Here is a 19,490-nt window from a genome sequence, read left to right as displayed (position 1 = left end):
TGAAGAAGCCCATTAAGTTTTCTGGGGCTCAATGGGGGAGGAAATGAAACAGAAATCTGGTCTCCATGTCCAAGGCTCTGAGCTGGGACTCCACATCCTGGTTGAGGTGAGGGTCCTGGATGGCAGAGAGGAAGCAGAGATATTGCTGAGATGCATGGCTCCTCCAGGGACCATATCTCTACTGTAAGCAGGGGAGGATTGTGGGAATCCAGAGACCACAACCAACTGTAAGCAAGAATGGTTGTGGGAATCCAGGGAACACAGCCCTATTGTAAGCAAGGAATGGTTGTGGTCAGTTTCGAGTTTTAGGAAGGTAGGGGAGAGCCAACCACACTGGGGATTCTCAAAGAGGAGAAAGATGAAGACCCAAAGTGGGGTGATGGAAAAAGAGATTCAAGAAACATGGAATTCGAGGGCTTCGGTTCTGTGACTTGTCCATTAAGCAGGGAAACTGACAGGCAACCTGGCTGATGGGGGCAAGACAGGAAAAATGCCAGCTAGGGCTTTATTTCTCAGAAGGTCATTGATTCTATTTCACACCATTTGGAAAGGAAAATGAAAACTTTCACCCACCTAATTCTGGACCTAGTTTCTACCCCAAGAAAGACATTCTTTTCTTTCAGTAATCCTGTTTTCTAAGGACTCCACCTCATTCCCACCCCCACAGTACTTTTGACTTTACTATGTATTTAAATTATTTCATAACTTAGACAATAAAACTTCCCATACAGTCCACAGTTACACTAGAAAGAGAGCAAGGGATGTGGGTGGCTGGCCAATCTCCTGTATCCTCCCCATTGCTTTTGTTCCTGTGCCTAGGCTCACAGGAGCATCAGTCCCATGATAGCTGGTGCCTGAGCTTTCGTTGATGCTGGTATTCGCTCTCTTTCTTTTCTTGGAGTGAAAGAACATAAAAAAGCCCAAATTTTTAATTAAGGTATTTGACTGTGAAAGTCTTGCTTCTTTGTCAGCTCAGGGGTAATTATGAAAGAATAGAAACTCTGGGGCTCAGGGCAGAACACTTACCTAATTTGTACCGGTTACATGTCTGTTGGTGTGATAAAGCACCATGAACAAAGACAATTTGAGGAAGAGTTTATTTTGGCTTACTGTTTTGGAGGGATGAGTCTTTCATGGTGGGGCTGAGGCAGGATAGCAGGCAGCCAGAGCAAGAAGCTGGGAGCTCACATCTTCAATGGCAAACATGAAGCAGACAGCAAAGGAGCAGTGAGCAAGGCTATGTAACCTCAATGCTCCCTGTAGCGACAGACTTTCACTGGCAAGGCTACATCATCTAATCACCCCCAAACAGCACCACCAACCAGGAAGTGATCAAATACTGTGACTATGGGGTATTTCTCATTCAAACTACCATAGTATGTAAAAGTCCCTGGGTTCCATCCCCACCATCACACAGCCTCGTTGACCCCACCTGTTTGGGACTGTAGGAATTTACTTTAATACTGGCTGTCGTAATTTGAGAGCTTTACCTGGTGAGGTTCTTGTGTTCCACCACTTCCTTTCAGCTGATTTTGCATCTCTGAGAACTGCTCCATCATGCCTACTTGCTGTAGGGAAGACATACATCTGGTCAGAGTTTTGTTACCTCAGCTTCTGGCTGAGGGCAGCTTCTGTGTGTCTCTTGGTGGAAGTGATTTCTTTCTTTTATTCCAAGTTCTGGATACCAGTAAGGACCCACAGTTGCAAGAGTCAACCAGTAAGTGTTTTTCAACTTGAGAAATTGGCTTGAATTGAAATGTTTTGCTCGGCAACCAAAAGCTGTGCCTTCAAAGCCAACACTGGTTGAACACAAAAACAATGCAAAACTGTGTGTACGATTGAGATTCCAAATCTGTTTTCAACTTTTCCTACTTAGCCTAGAACTCTGAACATGGAAAGACATTTCAAAGAACCTTCTGGCTGAAACTTTCAAAGGTCATTAAGTGAGAGGTACACTTGTTGAATGTCTGATCAACAGCCATCTTTGTGTGTTTCCAGGAACAGTACCCTATGTCTCCCTAATACAAACTTCTCCATAGTTTGACAGCCCTCGTGGAAATATTCCAGTAGCTTCATTTTCTAGTCATGTTTGACTTCATTTTAAAGACTCTTGGCTCAGTCGTTTCATCATTCATTTCAGTAATTGAGGCCAGATATCTAATCTCAGTTGAGTTGAGCTAAATACTACTTTTACTCACTTTTAAGTATTTTCCAGACTTATCACCTTTTCCATCCTCTTGCATTGGTTAATTTTGAGTGAATGTGACAAAAACACCTACAGTTCCTGGCAATGGTGGTGGTGCATGCCTTTAGTCCCAGTACTTGGGAGGCAGGGGCAGGTGGATCTCTGTGAGTTCAAAGCCAGCCTGGTCTACAAAGCGAGTTCCATGATGGCTAGAGCTGTTACACAGAGAAACCCTGTCTCAAACAGACAAACAAACAAACAAACAAAACACCTACAGAACGACTTAAGGAGAGAAAGCTTCGTTTGGTGCCATGGTTTTGGAGGAACACCACACATCATGGTGGGATGTGTGGCAGTGGAAACGTGTGGCAAGTTCTGTTCACTGTTCAGCAGACAGGGTGCAGTGGCTCACAACCAGGGGTCATACTGTACCCTGTAAATGCACACCCCAGGTGACTTCTTTGCTTGCCATACCCCACCTCCGAAAGGTTCCAGTTTCACAAAATAGTGCCATCAGCCTGGGGAACAAGTATTCAGAACAGGAGGGTATGTGGGACATTCTTAATTCAAACTACAACTTGTCTTGTGCATACACCCTGGCTTAAATGCCATCCCCAGAATCAGATCTTCCACAATTAATTAGGGACTGCTGGATCAGTAGTGGGCACAGATTAATCTTCCAGCATTGTGATCTAGCTCCCTTGGCAGTTGCCGCTTACACAGACTATTCTAAGCCAGTGATTAACGAAGTCATCTATTTCTCTCATCAGCCATTGATCATCCTAACCCCATGTCACTAAACCCACTGTGCTCATGACTCCTAAGCTTCTCATTGTGCTCATGACTACTAAGCTTCTCATTGCAGATTTGAACCTGCATCCCAGCAGACTGGAGTCATGCTGCAGTTTCTGATATCCGCAGTGTATCATTCTTAGCCTTCCCTTTCATATCCTTCCCTTTAATTGTAGACTTTAAGAGAAGGTTTGCAGAGACAAGGTATCAGCTTGGGAGGTGGGCTGGTGAATCTACCCTAGCTGACAGATTTGCTATGCTCTGACCCTCCTAGGAACATGGACTTGTGATCTAAGAACCAGCTATGGGTGGATATGATGCATTGTATATATGCACATAATTAAAGAATAAATAATAGCTAGGTATAGTGGTGCATGCCTATAATTCCAGCATTCAGAGGCTAAGGCAAGAGCATTTTCAGTTGACATCCAGCCTGAGCTATATAGTAAGACTCTATCTCAACAAAACAAAGTAAGCATTATCTAGAGAACACTGGAACTAGACAAGGCTATATAAACATGATTAGTAATCTAGTAAGAATTATGGCTTCCAGTTTAAGGATTAAGCCTTGTATTAAAATAGGTTTCAAGCAAAGCACAGAGGTACTGCATGTAATCTCAGCTCCTTGGTAGACTGAGGCACATAGATCCATTGAGCCCAGAAGTTCTAGGTCAGCTTGGAAATGCAGGGAGACTCACAGAGAGTGCAGGGGAAAAGAAGGAAAGATGAAGAAAGGAGGGTGAGGAAGATAGGAAGGGGGTAGGAATGGAGAATCGAATTTGAAAAACATTTCAGGGTAGTGGTGGCACACCCCCTTAATCCCAGCAGTTGGAAGACAGAGGCAGACAGATCTCTTGAGTCTGAGGTCACCCTGATCTACAGAACTAGTTCCAAGACAGCCTGGGCTATACAGACAAATTGTATCTCAAAACAAAAGACAAGGAAAAAAAACAAAACAAAAACCCAAAACTGCTATTTCTTTAAAGTAGTTAATAAAGCCCACACCGTTACCACCAACCCAGGGCAGCATCAGCAAGGGGCAAAGGTGGTAAGAGATGCTCTTAAAATTTGCTTTTATTTTAAATAATTAATTAGAACATAGTCATCATACAAAATAAGTGTTATGTAATAAGCACAGAGACCTTAGCACAACTGACAACATGTTAGAGGTGCCATTCGGGCCTTACAACCCAGCACATAAACTCCTACAACTGTCAAACCAGGAACAAAGATCTAATCCATCAAAGTCCCTAGTCTGAGGACCCCAGAAAGTCCTTCCACGTACTAACCTTGCTTTTTGGCTTCTGTGGTTTCACTTCTCACTAACTGTTCTTGCTAACTGAAGTGTGTTAACCAGGATGTGGTTTTGTGCATAAAAGGCAAAGAAAGCTGTGGCTTGGAGCTACATACTTTGGGCAAGTAGCCCATGCAGAAGCCAGCTGGCAATACAGACTTTCTGTTCGGCTTTACAAGTGTGGGTGTGTTCCTTGGTGGAATTAACCTGACAATTGTAACATCTATTTGTTGTATGCACAGGTGTGTGTGTGTGTGTGTAGTGTGTGTGTGTGTGTGTGTGTGTGTGTGTGTGTAGGCCAGAGGTCAATCTTGGTTGTCTTCCTTTATTGTTCTCTATTTTATTTTTTGAGATAAGGTCTCTCACTAAACCTGAAACTTGTGCGATTGGTTAGCCATAAACCCCTATCCCACCAGACTCTCGCCTCTGCCTCCTGGGGTTACACATGGTCATAACCGTGCTTAGCTTTGCTGAACTCACGTCTGCATGCTTACCCAGCAAGTACTTTACCCACCAAACCATTTCTCTAGTATCATTTTAATATATTCATGCAGAAAATATCATATATTTTGTTCATATCTAACTCCCCAGTACCTTCTCTTGTTCCTCTTCCACCTAGACCCTTTCCTACTTATGTTTCCATATCGTAGCCATTTTGAAATATATATTTAAATCTAGATGTCACATGACAAAATATGTATATTTACCTAAGTCTAGCATGTCCTGCTTAACATGATAATATCTATTTCTGTTTGTTTTCCTGCAAGTGATGTCACCTTGTCCTTTATGACTGACGGACTCACCTGTGCATGGCGAGGATACTGGGCAAGTCGGCTGCAGCTGACTGATTCTATCTCTGGCATTCCTAGACACTTTTTTTTATCACCCTCAAATATGCAGTCTCTCTTTTAAGCAATCAAATTATTAGGGAACAGGATGAGATTTGTAAAGGGTTCTGTCACTAGATACCTGGCCTGTGCATCTCCATACAGGACACACTATGCAGATGTCACCTCCTTCTTTGGATAGTAACAAGGGCTGCCCTGTCCCCTGTGAATGACTGTTTACCTGGGTCTATATTAATTATAATCTAGGAAATTCTGCTCACCAGGAACTAAGAATGGTACCTGTAAAACCAGTATGTGTAGTATTATTTGACCTTTAAGTTAAAGCTAAATCAACCTCTACATGAAATTCAAACATAAATATAAAATAAACACACACATGCACACATGTGCACACACATACACTCAGACACACATGCACACACGCACACACAGATTCCCGTAGGAAACATTGGTGACCCATCATGGGCACCCAGTGGCACCCATTTAGTGCAGTAAAAAGCCTCACAGAATGACTTATAGCCAGACTCTTACAGCCTGAATTTAAAATGATTTTAGGCTTGCTAAAAGGTTAAAAATTCTAATGATGGTCAACAAAGTTTTAATCATGTTAAATTATGTTTTCATGTTGGGAAGACAAGTTATTCTTATTTTTTGTAATTTAAGTTACAATTTCTCTTGAAATTATGTTGAAATGTGTGCTATTAGTATTTGAGGGAGAAATAAAACTTAGTCAAATTGGTATTTTAAATCTTTATTGATAGTATCTTGATAATGAATTACTCTATATACATATTCTTCCAAACTGTATCCTTACAATGTGAGGTCAAGTACTTTTTGTGATATTAAAACTCATGAAAGGAATTCAGCTACTTATAAACATCGGTACAATTTTAGTTTCTGAATAAAAAATATTTCCTAATGTAATTAATATTTTCTTCAAAACATTAAATGAAAAAACCTGCAATTAGTTTTTAAAATAAAAGCCACAGATAATTACATAATATCTATGTACATTTCAAATTGCTCATATCAAATTACCAAGAAAGGCATCATGCCACCTGTTGGGCAAAGAAATAAAGCTGTAGATGATGTCATTAGACCCACAGCCGTGGGGGTTCTAGTTTCTGTTACTCTTTGCTTTAGAACTGCCACAAGTGAAGGATTCTTTGAACACCATACTTTGAAGTCATGTAGGTAATACTGTCATTTTTTAACTATCTTATAATAGTGTGTATTTGTTAAAAGTTATTCATAGACCCTAAAATACTAGATGATCCAAATGTCACACCGAGGACATTATCTTTATATATCTTTATATGACTGTCTAATAACTACATATCAGAAATAAAGATACTGCTTAGTCATGACCCAGTAATACATTTTATGATTAATTTTCTACTTGGATTTTGTAATTTTAGCTAAACTAAACTAATCTATTAATCAGTTTTTCTTTTTTTTTAAAATGAAGCAAGCGTTTAATTTCCATTTATGTTCAATCCCAAACTTTGTGCAAACCCCTCACTCCGTTTTGGGTATTTCTTTTGGGAAGACAAGATTAATGTAAGTCAAGATGAGTCCTTTTTGATTTTTATATTATCTTGGTATTGGAAACTTATGGATAAAATACTCAAAAATAACATGAGAAATAATTCCATACGATAACATGATTGGTAAATTCGTTTGAATTTACAGTTGCAGTGCAAAAACAACAGAATTTGGTATATGGTGTGCTGCCCTGCCTTGCCAGTTTTGGGGAGGGCTGTGTGTCAGTCATCCCTTGTCCCTTTGTTTGCGCCTGGGTCTCTTCACCTCAGTGTTAGTCAGGCTATCTGAACCATGAGCTTCTGGGGATTCTCCTGGCTCTGCCCCTCATCTCCCCACAGAGAATGCTGGGATTACAGAAAGTTGCACTACTGGGTCTAGTTGTTATGTGGATTCTGGGAATCCAAACTCAGGACATCTGGCTTGCACAGCCAGTAAGCCCCATCAGCTCCCTCGCCTGCCATGTTGATGCAGATTTATCAGTCATTATGAACAATGGTTGCTCATTCTGACTAGTTTTTCACATTTACATTTTTTAAATAAGACTTTTACCTGCCTGAGTCAACATTTTTAGTGAATCTGCTTATCCTTCCTTTGTAGTTTAGCTTTACTGATGCCAGGGTTTTCTTTGACGATTTTGGCATCGTGGAAAATTACAATCTTGTTGGCTAAAGTGTTGACAAAATTACTAACTTGAGATCATTGTTTCTTAGTAGAGCGTGAAGCCAATCTGAAATTTTAAAAATTGTTTCTAGCATAGACAACTTTCTGTTGAAGGATTTTGTTTGGATGGAAACCTTGGACCACATGGAAGTTGATAAATACTGGAGGTTTTGAGAAAAATAGCTTTCACTTTGGTAGCATTTCCTCAGAAGCTCTATACTATGGTGTGCTCACAGTACCTAATACAAAATACTCTATATTTTGATCTGCCTAGCCGTGATGCACTAGCTAAGACTTAAAAGGATACAGTTAAGATTTTTTTTCTCTAAGTCTATGTTTCTCTGATCCAGACGTCTGAACATGATGTGTTTTCTAGGCGTCTCTTAAAAATTTACTAATTGCTTAATTTGTTCTGTCTGCAGTGACTGCCTCCTCAACAACATTTTTTTGCTTTTGAATTCCTTCGGGAAACCAGGAACCGTTGGCATAAGCACTTTTTGGCCACAGGAAAGCAGGCTGCAGATCTTGTTGTTGACACCGACATCTGTGATGGGAGGGTGAGGATTTACATTTAAGGGTGGCAGAAACCCGGGTCTGCTCTGCACGAGGCTGTGATCAATGGGGAAAGCCCCAGAGCCTCGCCTTTCTAAAACTGCATGGTTCCTCCTGCTCAGGGCGCCCGGAGGGACAGTCTCCATTACTTCTTTGGACCCTGTTAGCAAGGAAGGAGATGGAGCGAAGATTTTTTTCTTTCCTGCTTTGCCGTCTTCTAAGTTTGGAGGAGTAATACCCTCTGAGAGCTGAGAATCGGAGCTATAGTGATTGGCCCCTGAGTTTCGCTTTTGAACTATACTTTTTAAAGTGGAGGCAAATAGGGTCTGGTTAGAGTCTGGGTCCTGGTCATTGGGAATTTCTATGCATGGCTGGTTTCCTTCTGGAAACAAAGAATGGTAATTTATTTCATCATATGACATCTTCCTGGAGTTAGCCTGGTCAAAGGCCCTGAGTAAGTGTGCCGTGTCTTTTACGTCAATGCTCTGGTGTCTAGTGATGAATCGCTTAGACAGTGCCAGCGCGGTGGTTTTGTAGGCTATTTCTTCCTCTGGAGTGATATCTTGGAGCTCCTCTTGCAAGGAGGCCACTCTGGCCTGGTGCTTTAATGATGGGGGACTCTTGATCCAGGCTGGACCAGCTTGGGATAATTTGGGCCCGTTGGTGGTCATCACAGGCTTCTGCCGAGGAGAGTCTGGGTCCCAGGTAGTATCACTGCTTCCAGAAAATGCCTTATCTTTAAAGCCAAAAAGTGTCAGGTCCGTCTCTGAAGAACATGAGAGTGGCAAGGAGGCTGTCTTGATGTCAATTTCTGAAGGCGTGGCTGGCAGATGGCTCTCATCCATGTCTGCGGGAGGCATGTTGAGGTACTGCTGGGTGGTATGCCTCCCAGAGGGTGACTTTGCTGTGGTTATGATAATGACCTCTTTTCCTTTCGCCTGGCAAGCACTAAGGAGGACTTTGAGGGTATCTCTGTCTTCTGCATTTATAGCATACACCAGAGCTGAGTAGCCAGAATGGTCCTGCAAGCTGAGGTCAGCCCCACTCTTGAGCAGCAAGGAAACCACTTCCGGGCCCGCTCTTTCCAAGCATGCGTGCATCAGAGCGCTTTTCCCAGATTTGTCCTGGATGTTGGGGTCAGCACTGTTCTCTAGAAGGTATTTAACCATCTTGGCTCTACCAACGCTCTGCTGGTCAATGTGTTTGGTCTTACAAGCAATCATTAAAGGTGTTTCGCCACGGTCATTGCTCTCGTTGATGTAAGCACCACCTTCGAGCAAAAGTCTTGTGAGGCGAAGCCGGCTCTGATGGACAGCTTTGATCAGGGAATTTCCATCAGTGGAGACTTCTGTGCCTTCATCCATCTTCAAAAGTCAGAAATCAATACCTGGTTATCAAAGAAGTTGAAGATTAATCAGACTCGATGTCTAACTTGTATTCATTTTGTCTATTTCAGAAATATGTATGAAGGGGACATAGATGGGATTATTAATGGAAGCAGAGAAGAATTATGAATTGGGGCAGATAAATGTCTCAGTCGGTAAAATCGCTGGCTATGCAAGCGTGAGGACTTGGGTTTGACTCTGTAGAACCCCAGTAAAACGACAGGTATGGTCACATGGGCCTGTAACTCAAGCATTAGGGCCAGGGAGAAAGACAGATTCCAGGATCTTTCTGACCAGCTACCCCAGCTGCAAAGGTGAGTTTCAGGTTTAGTGAGAGACCCTGTCTCAAGGGTAGAAGACAGAAAGCAATAGTAGAGACCCTCCTCTAGTCTTCTGTGACTGTGCTAATCCATCCTCCCCACCCCAATGCATAAACCATACACATTCACACACGCACCTACATAAAAGTAAATCTTAGAGTAAATGTTTTAAATTTTTTTTTAAGAAAATGGAGAGATGGCCTAGTCATTAAGAGCACTGGCTGCTCTTTCAGAGCATCCAGGTTCAATTCCCAACAGCCACATAGTAGCTCAAAACTGTAATACCAGTTTCAGGGGATCTGATACGTTCTGGCCTCCTCAGGCACCAGACATACAAGTGGTACTCAGACATACAAGAAGGCAAAACATGCATATATGTATACACATAAAATTAAAACTACTTTAAAAGGAGTCATACAGGCTTTATGAACATTTAATTTTTACCATTGACACTAAAAATACATGCTTAAATTTTTTTAACTATCTCAGATTCTGACTCCCTCAATAGATAGTTTCATTATGGGGATAATAATTACTTATTATGGGGATAATAATGACTTAATATTGAGCTATGAGAAAATTTGTTTTTCAGTTGTGCTTACAGTAGGTGACAAAGATCAGATTGTACTATAAATGTGATATGTATAACATGTAGACATAATCTGCAGTGATATATTATTTATGATGTATTAAAGCTTTAGTGAGGATTCAGAAACACTACTAGTTACTGGCTTTTTTCATTATTTAGAGCATATTTTATTAATTGCTGTGATCAAACCCACATAGGTAAGACTCTCCCTATTTCACACACTGCATATCCTTGTACAAATGAAAACTAGGAACATTTCCAGACCAACATGGCTGTTCATTTCTATACAATGTCAACCTAGCACAGTAAACTGACCAGTCCCTCACTTTTAAACTTAAGATTATGACTCCCAGCGTGGTGTGTCACTCTTGTAATCATGGTATTTGAGAAGTTTAGGCAGGAGAATCACCATGAGTTCGAGGTCAGTGTTTAAGGCCAGTGTGGGAGCTACAGAGTGTGACCCTGTCTCAAAAATAAGTAAATAAAAAGGACTAAGATTATGGGATATGGATTTCTGTGTGGTGATAGCACAAGTAGTTAACACACTTGTCTCTTACCAGAAGGAGTCAAAGCAGAAAGTGGATAGGGACAAGATGAAGTGAGCATGCACCAATAAATTCATTGGTGACACCTGTAAGTTCCTGGTAGGCACTGGGCAGAGCTGCAGAGATACCAGCCCATCCTGAGGAGGTCATGGAGATTGTGGAAGATGGTGCACAGAGCTGGTCTGTACAGTAAGACTCACGAGATTTAAACAGCTTTAGGAATTTAGGGATAAAAATGGACTTTGCAGAATCCAGCATCAGAGCTTCTTTTTGAAGACAGTGTAAGAATTTAGCAGGTTGGGCTAGGAGTGCAGTTCAGTGGTAGAGCATTTTCTTAGCATGTAAAAGACCCTAGGCTCTATCCCTAGCATCAATCAATCAATCAATCAATCAACCAATCAATCAATAAAAAAAGGGCTGATGAGAAGGCTTAGAAGGTAAAGGTGCTGTTGTGCAAGCTTGATGACCTGGGTTCGATCCCCAGAACCTACATGAAGGGAGAAAGAGAGAACCAACTCCAGAAAGTTGTCCTCCAACCTGCACATATGCATCATAGCATATATATACTCATGTATCACAACACAAGAATAATGAATACTTTTTAAATTAACATTACATTTTTTATAAAGAGACTTTTCAGGCAGACAAAGAAGGAAGGGAGATGCTCAAGTTCAAAATGCAATGATCTGTGATGACAGACTCTGCCTATAGGGGCAGAACCAAACTCAGGAAAATACCACAGCAGATGGCTTGGTTAGGACTTACATGGCAAAATGCATACATCTTATTTGACTCCCTCCCAAAATTTTCCAAACTAACTAGTTTTTCAAAAGACAACCACTCACAAAGCCAGAGGGAAAACAACAGTGCCATGGAAACCCAAGAGCAGAGGACCTAGCCTGAGAAAACTAAGAACTTACCCCAACACAGAATCTTTAAAGCAGGGAGCTTTAGAACTGGGGTTCCCAGTTCTAAGGAGGGGCAGGTCAAATGATGCCAGGGAACAGGCAAAGCCTCCACTGCTCAGATGAGTCTTCCCTCAGACAGCAGCATTCCTACCACATACTCTGAGTCTGAAACTGCAACCCCTGCCATTATGTCAGCCCCACTGTCACCCAGATCCCAGAGTGAAGCTGGCATGTGAAAATGTGGGAAATGTGGACAATGGGTAGTTCTTCCAACTCCTTCAGAGCACCTGTGATAGACAGGTGCGCTGCTTCCACCATGGGGCCATCCAGAGGTCTGTTCTCTGAGAATGGTAAAGCACAAAGTCTCTGGGCAAGTGGTTGTTTGGTGACCACTGTTTGAAAAGAGCTGAAGTCTATCCCACCTTCCTGACCAGCTGCAGAAAGACAGTCAGCAACATCTGACTCCTTCGAAGGAAGCTGCTCTGGTCTGCATTCAACAGCTGCACTTGCCTGAGCAAATACCACAGGATTTCACATGCCACTGAAGCATTCCACAGTGAGGCTCCCGGTTGACAAGTATCACCCATATGCTCCAGCCTTCTCACTGGCCTTTTCATCTAGCCCTTTAGTCATGAACCAATAGTTAAAATAAAAACCTAAAAGCAAATGAAAAGTCTTCCTGCATGAAAGACAGAGGCCAGGGCAAACAGAGAATGACAAACAGGAGGGAAAAGACAGTAGTCAGGAGAATTAAAACTTCAAAAACTCAGTATCCTTGAAGGAGTAAGAGACATCGTAAGCATGAGGTAAGAGTCTGTGAAGAACAGTCAGAGACCATGAAATTGCAAAAGAACAAGAAAGAAGCCTGCAAAAGTCAATAGAAGGAAGCCAGAGAGATGGCTCAGCAGTTAAGAGCACTGGGTGCTCTTCCAGAGGTCCTGGGTTCAATTACCAGCAACCACATGGTAGCTCCTAAATCAAGTCTTTCTTCTCAGGTGACTCAAGGCTGTCAAGGTGACATTTGATGCCAACTAGGATACAACTACCACTTTTTCTTGGTAGAAATATTATTTGGAACTGTAATTCCAAGATCTGACACCCTCACACAGACATACATACAGGCAAAACACCAATGCACATTTAAAAAGAAAAACAAGACAATAGAAGATGTGAATGACTGTGACGATGAGACTCTCAAACAGAGTGCAGTGAAAAGAAAAGAAAAAACGTTGGGCTCATGGCACCTGCCTGTAATATCAGTTCTTAGGAATTATAAGCAGGAGGGCCAGAAGGTCTAGGACAACTTCACAGAGAGACCCTATCTCATAAAACAAATATAAATAACAGGAAAAGAAAGAAAAGGAGAACCAGAAAAACTAGTCCAAGAACTCCAATATCCGAATAATATTTCTACCAAGAAAAGTGGTAGAATAGTGTCCTAGTTAGCATCAACTGTCGACTTGACAGTCTAGAGTCACTTGACAAAAAAGACTTGATTTAAGAACTGCCTACATCAATCTGGCCTGTGGGCATGTCTTTGGGCAAATGTCTTGATTAGTAACTGATGCAGAAGGTTCAAACCTGCTGTGGACCACACTATTGCTAAGCAGGTGGTCCTGAGATGTTATCAGAAAGCTAGCCTACAAGAACCTGTGAGTAAGTCAGAGAGGAAGCCAGCAGGCAATTCCTCCATGCTCCCTGCCTTGAGTTCCTGCCCTGACTTCCCTCAATGACTGTGAGCTGGAATTGTAAGCCAAATGAAGCCTCTCCTCCCCAGGTTGTTTTTGGTAGGAATATTTTAGCACAGCATCAGCAAGGAAACTATATCAAAAGGGGAACAAAAGAAGAAATCATCAACGGGAATGGGGGAAAGGGATAGAGTTATCAAATCAAAAGGGCCTATCGGAGCATTGCACTATGAATGAAACAGTGGCTACCCATACCATGTGCCTGCAGACTTCCAGAGCACAGACCAGAAGGGAAGGGGCCCTTGGCTGTGGGGATAAGTCACGCACCAAGGGATCAATTTAGATTCAGGTATATCAACAATGGCAATGAGGCACAATACAGAAAGTGTCTTTAAATATCTGAAGGAGAAATGACCCTCTGCTTAGAATTCTATATTTAGCCAAACCTCCAGGCAAGAATTGGGACATACTCTCAAGAAATAACAGAAGGATAGACTCTACCAAGATGAAATGGTAACAGCGCACATAGAATACAGAAGCTGAAGATCATGGAAAAGAGGACCCCAAGCTCCCAGAAAATGCTGGGGGGACCTGCCAGTTTGATGGATGTGCACAGACATCCTCCATGTGGTCACCCTACCATGTTTCATCTGTCAACTTAGGCCCAAAGCACACAGCAGCCTGGCCTCAGTTCTTGTCTCTGTGTGCTGTGTCCCCCCCTATTCTGCTTCTAGGGCTCCGATGGTGCTCCTTTTAGCTCTGCTCTTCACTCAGCTCTGATGTCCTGGATCTGAGACCTGTTGGAACTGGGGACGGGGAGGGGAGCCTGAACAAGCCCATTCCCTTGGGGCACTCAGACACTGTGCTACTCCATGTCCAGGCTGGAGACTATGAGCCACATGGATCCTAAGACTCATTCCTGACCTTGCCTAAAGGGTTCCTGTAAGCATTCATGAATCCTGAGGCAGCTAGTCTTCTGAGACTCACCACACACAGTCAATATCACTCTTAATTCATCTAGTGTTGTGCTTGCTAGTTGAAGTTATTTTTCTTAGCATCAGTGGGACAACAACAAAAGTAAAGATGTTAACTATGAGTAGCATCCAAAGGGAAAGTGGTTATTGGTGGAGGAAGGAAAACAGTGTGATCTGGAAAGGTTACCCAGAGGCCTCCAAAGTGCCAGTGATGCTCCATTTCTCTGCTTGGGTGTTGTATTTAGAGGCATCTGTCTGTTATTTAAACAATACATTTTCACACACTCTTCCATACAGTACCACTCTCAGTATTATAGGAGTCTGTACACAGAAAAGGTCAGCATATGCAAAGGTAGGTCATATGAGGTCTTCCTTGCACAACACAGTTCAGTTACCATGCATGATTAGTAGTATATGTTGCCGAATGTTCCATTGGCATTGCCATGAATAAGCGCATAAAAGACAGCACTCCAAACTGAACTGCCTCCATTTTGATAATATTCATGATGCACAGCCAATCACTCAGAGAGTGGGTGCATAACCTGTAGGAAAGCGAATGCTTTGTGGCTTTATGCCCCTATTGTCACAGTCTAGAAAAGCTATTCTGCCATCAAAACATACCTGAAACTTGGGGTGCAGGACTTCAGATGGCAGTGTGGATCCCAACTTGCAGGTCTATTCTGGAAGCAAACATTGGAAAGGTCACATGAGAACACCAAGAAAAAACAAACAAACAAACAAACAAAAAAAAACCCAAAAAACAAAAAACCCACTTCTTTGCAGTTTTCATATACAAATGGGTTTAATATGAAAAGAAACTAGGTCAGAACATAATATCAAATACAGAAACCACTTAGTAACTTCACACAAAGAAATGATACAGTGGCAATCACAAAAACAAGTTGGGAAAAATCCTTAAGCCAAAGTCATGCTTGAGAAACAGACACTGAAATAAGAACAAGTTACCATGTACTGATTTATTTTATTTACTTATATATTTTTGGCCAGACAAGATCTCACTATGTAGTTCTGGCCCTGGAACTCACTATGTACAGTCTGTAGACCAGGCTGGGCCTTGAACTCACAGAGATCTGACTGCCTCTGCCCCAAGTGGTGGGTTTCAAGGTGAGCACCACCATGCCTTGTTCTGACTTTCAATATTACACTTTCCCATGGTTTCTAGAATTTGGACTCTTATCTGGTTGTTCTCAGTCTTAAGAACCTTTCAGTGTGGAAACATGGAAAGCCTTTAGGTTACACACATACACACACACACACACACACACACACACACACACACACACACACACACACACACACACTTCATGTAAAGCCCTTCTCTACAACACTAACCCTAAGCACTTATTAGGAGAGGGAACTGGTAACAAATTTGAGACTGAGATGTCTGGGAGGGGCAGTGGCCTCTTCTCCATCATATAGAAATAGGAATGTTGTGGACTACAGGGAAGTTGAGTACCATGTTATATAGATGATGGCAAACCTTCTCTCCTGAGGTCTCGAGAATATCTAGCAACAAAAAAAAAGAGTCCAGGAGGCTTACTTTTCACTGGAATGAATTCCATCTTTACATCATTGTTATGTACGGATTTAGGCACATGCTCACTGGTGGTGGGGCGAGCCTATGTTTATCCAGAAGTTAACCTCCAGTGTCCTTCAGGAGCTTCCCACCTTGTTATTTGAGATAATATCTTTCACCAGGACCCATGAGTTTCTGATAAGGCTGTTTCCGCTGGCTAGGCAGCTGTTGGATCTGGCTGACTGCTTCCCCAGTGCTGAGATTACAAGTGTGCACCATTTCTGTGGATGCAGGAGACCAAAGTCTGGTCCTCAGATTTGCATAGCAAATACTTAACTGACTGAGCTAGCTCCCCAGCTGGCTATTCAGGATGGAGTGAATACCTGGGCTCCATCCAGCAATCCATAGGTCTGTGCTTCTATATGCTACAATGACTTCTGAGTTTGCTCACATTTTAATAGTGGGGCCATTCTGTTACTGGTGAAACTTCAACTTTTTTAGAAGATCATCTGACACTTTATTCCCTAGAGGCTCTGACTAGGCTTCTGGCACCTCATTCTGTAGTCAGTGCCTTCCATGAACAGCCCTGACTTTAGGCCTTCACACACTTTCAGGAAGTTCTTTCATCTTACAGGATCGATCTGTAAAGCACAAATCCTGACATTTGAGTCTGATTTGCTTTTCATAGAGTGTTTGATGAAGACCACTTCTCTTGCCTAGGATGGGTTTTCCTCCTGTGGGAAACCTGGGCTAACACCATGTGGACAGAGTCAGCCCCTTTGTTATTGTACTTTCTCAGGGTCTTTGGGTCTTCCATGCAAGTCACAGTTCAGATCCAATTCAGAGTCAGACAGATGTAGAATGCGATCCTAATTTTCTTAAGTTAGCTATGTGCCCTAGGCAAGCCCTGGCCTCTTGGAATGTTGGCTTCATCACCTGTTGTTGCAGAATACTCCTTTACACTGCGTGAAGATGTGTCACTGTGATTGGTTTAGTAAAGAGCCAAATGGGCAATTGCTAGGCAGGAAGAGGTTAGGCGGGACTTCTGGGGACAGAGCACTCGGAGAGGAAGAAAAGCGGGATCATGAGCCAGAAGCAGAGGAAGCAGGATATGCAGAATGAGAGAGAGGTAAAAGTCATGAATCACGTGGCAGCAGGTAGATGAATAGAAATGGGTTAATTTAAGTTACAAGAGTTAGTTAGAAACAAGCCTAAGCTAAGGCAAAGCTTTCATCATTAATAAGAAGTCTCTCTGTGTCATTTTTTGGGAGCAGACTGGCAAAACAGAGAAAGACTAATTACAATCTGTGGAATGATAATCATAATGTTTATGCTGTGTGGACATGGAACTGAAAGACAGCACCAGGAGGAGGTTCTCCTACTTGATTCATTCTTCTTTTCAAGAAATTTATCTCAGAATTTCACCTCCCTTCATCACATCCCATATTCAAAGCCTTTTAAAACAACAGAGATGGGAAGATGGCTTGGTAGATAAAGCACTTACTTTGTGAGCGTGAGGACCTGAGTTTGACTTCCAGAGCTCATGCTAAAAGAAATATGGATATGGTGGTACAGTCTGTAGTCCCAGCACTTGGGAAGAGAAGCAGAAATAGTAGATCCCTGGGCCTCAGTGACCAGTAGACTAGCTATCTGGTGTTGAGTTCCCAGTTAGCAAAAAAAAACTCTTTCAAAAAAAAAAAAAAAGGTAAAGGCTAGAAAGATGTCTTAGTCCATAAAGCACTTGCCATGCAAGCATGAGGACCCCATAGTTCAGATCCCCATTACCCACATAAATGTAAAGTAGATATGGTAGCCACATGGAAAGTGAAGGCAGGGGACCCCCAGAGCAGGCCGGGTAGCTAGACTAGCTGAATCAGTGAGCTCTAAGTTCAGTGAGAGCTTCAATAAAAAAAAGGTGGAGAGCAGCCAAGGAAGACATCTAACCTCAACTCTAGCCACCATGCACACACACAGGTGCACATGCACCCATATACCCACATGTGCTCACACTGAGCAGTGTGAACCCATGTACACACATACACACACACACACACACACACACACAAACACACACACACACACCATTGATAGGGAAATGTCCTTCTTCACATATGTTTCTCTTATTGGCTGATGAATAAAACACTGATTGGCCAGTAGCCAGGTAGAAAGTATAGGCGGGGCAACCAGACGAGGAGAATTCTGGGGAGAAGACGCAGAGAGAAGACGCCATGTAGTTGCTGAGAAGATAGGACACCAAGTATTCTCCGGTAAGATAACGCCACGTAGAAATACATAGATTAGTAGTTATGGGTTAATAATTAAGACAGAGATAGCCAGTGAGAAGCCTAAGCCATAGGCCAAACAGTTTCTAATTAATATAAGCCTCTGTATGTTTATTTGTGGCCAAACAGCTGTGGGACCAGGCAGGTCAGAAACTCTGTCTACACACCATGCAAACACACACCTGCATGTGCTCATACACGAGCAGCATTCACCTGTACACACACACACACACACACACACACACACACACACACACCATGCACATATGCCACAAAACAGACAGTGCCTGAGAAATGAAACAAAGTTGTTCTTGGACTATTGGAAGTGACTTTTTACTCTGTCAGTAACAGTAATGTTTGGTCTGATTGAGTGGAATCTTGTAAAAACTTACTAGATTTTCTTTATGGGTCCCTACATTATTAGGCAGTCTTAGTTATTAAATAGTTATGTAAACCCTTTCTCTATTTCATTTCTTTTTTAATGTTCATTTTACGTGTATGAATGTTCACCTGCATGTATGTTTATGCTGGTTCTCTCAGATGCCAGGAAAGGGCATGAGGTGCCCTGGAACGAGAGTTATCAATGTTTGGAAGGGGCCATGTGGGTTCTGGGAATGGAATTTGTGTCCTTTGGAAGAGCAGGTAGTGCTCTTAACTGTTGAGCCATGGCTCCAGCCCAACTCCTTGTTAAAACTGGGAGTCTTTAGTAAGAATGTATCACTGAGGACTTGGTACATTTTTTCTCAAATTATTTACCTTCCTTTTTAAAGGTTACAAGGCATATGCTGCCAAGAATAAAGACAACTGGAGGAAAGGTATTGTCAAATGAAAAATCTGAAATAAGTTTTGCAAAGAGAGGAGAGCTGGCAGAGTGATCAGTGCTGTCATGTGAGCCATTGGTATATATGACCCTTGAACTATAGGTCCCAGAAGTCCCAGGCACCACACAAAGTGGCAATGAGGAAGGGATGAAAAACAAATGATGGGTTGAAAGTTTGTGGGCAGAGCACCTGGACTTCCAAATGCTGCCCCCACCACAAGCAGCAACAAGCAGTTTCCAGGGCAAGAAACCAAAGACTGACTCTCTGACCAAATAGATCCAAAAGACCACAAATAATGGAGGCAGCAGATAGTGAGGATAGAGGAAGAATATGCAGGCTGAATGCTGGGACCCCCAGCTCTCTACCCTGCTACCAGGAAACTAGGAGACAGAAGCAAAGCCCAGCATCTTAGAATCAGGAGCCCTTGGGAAGAAAATATCTGTGGATAAATGGAGCAATTCAAGCCATAACTACACTCGCCCTCCCAGACACCCACTCCGAATGGAAATAGAAAGTTACCTGAAAACATTATTCCTAATCTCATACTTGATTTTTCTCTCTTCTC

At 42.4% G+C, this 19,490-nt stretch overlaps 1 protein-coding gene across 1 annotated transcript; it reads right to left on the bottom strand.

The window, feature by feature from the left end:
- Window positions 1-7,707: 7,707 nt before the first annotated feature.
- Ankrd34b (ankyrin repeat domain 34B) lies at window positions 7,708-9,240 on the bottom strand. The gene has a single exon (XM_035439119.1). It carries the CDS (start codon window positions 9,238-9,240, stop codon window positions 7,708-7,710), a length of 1,533 nt encoding a protein of 510 aa, XP_035295010.1.
- Between the last annotated feature and the right edge of the window lie 10,250 nt (window positions 9,241-19,490).

This window comes from Cricetulus griseus, chromosome 2, assembly GCF_003668045.3.
Source record: "Cricetulus griseus strain 17A/GY chromosome 2, alternate assembly CriGri-PICRH-1.0, whole genome shotgun sequence".
Classification (NCBI taxonomy): domain Eukaryota; kingdom Metazoa; phylum Chordata; class Mammalia; order Rodentia; family Cricetidae; genus Cricetulus; species Cricetulus griseus.
The sequence above is the reverse complement of the archived record's forward strand: the minus strand, read 5'-3'. Positions and strand labels throughout refer to the sequence as shown.

Bases quoted from the DNA above. Each gene is read 5' to 3' on its own strand.
- Ankrd34b (XM_035439119.1), bottom strand. From the start codon at position 9,240: ATGGATGAAGGCACAGAAGTCTCCACTGATGGAAATTCCCTGATCAAA.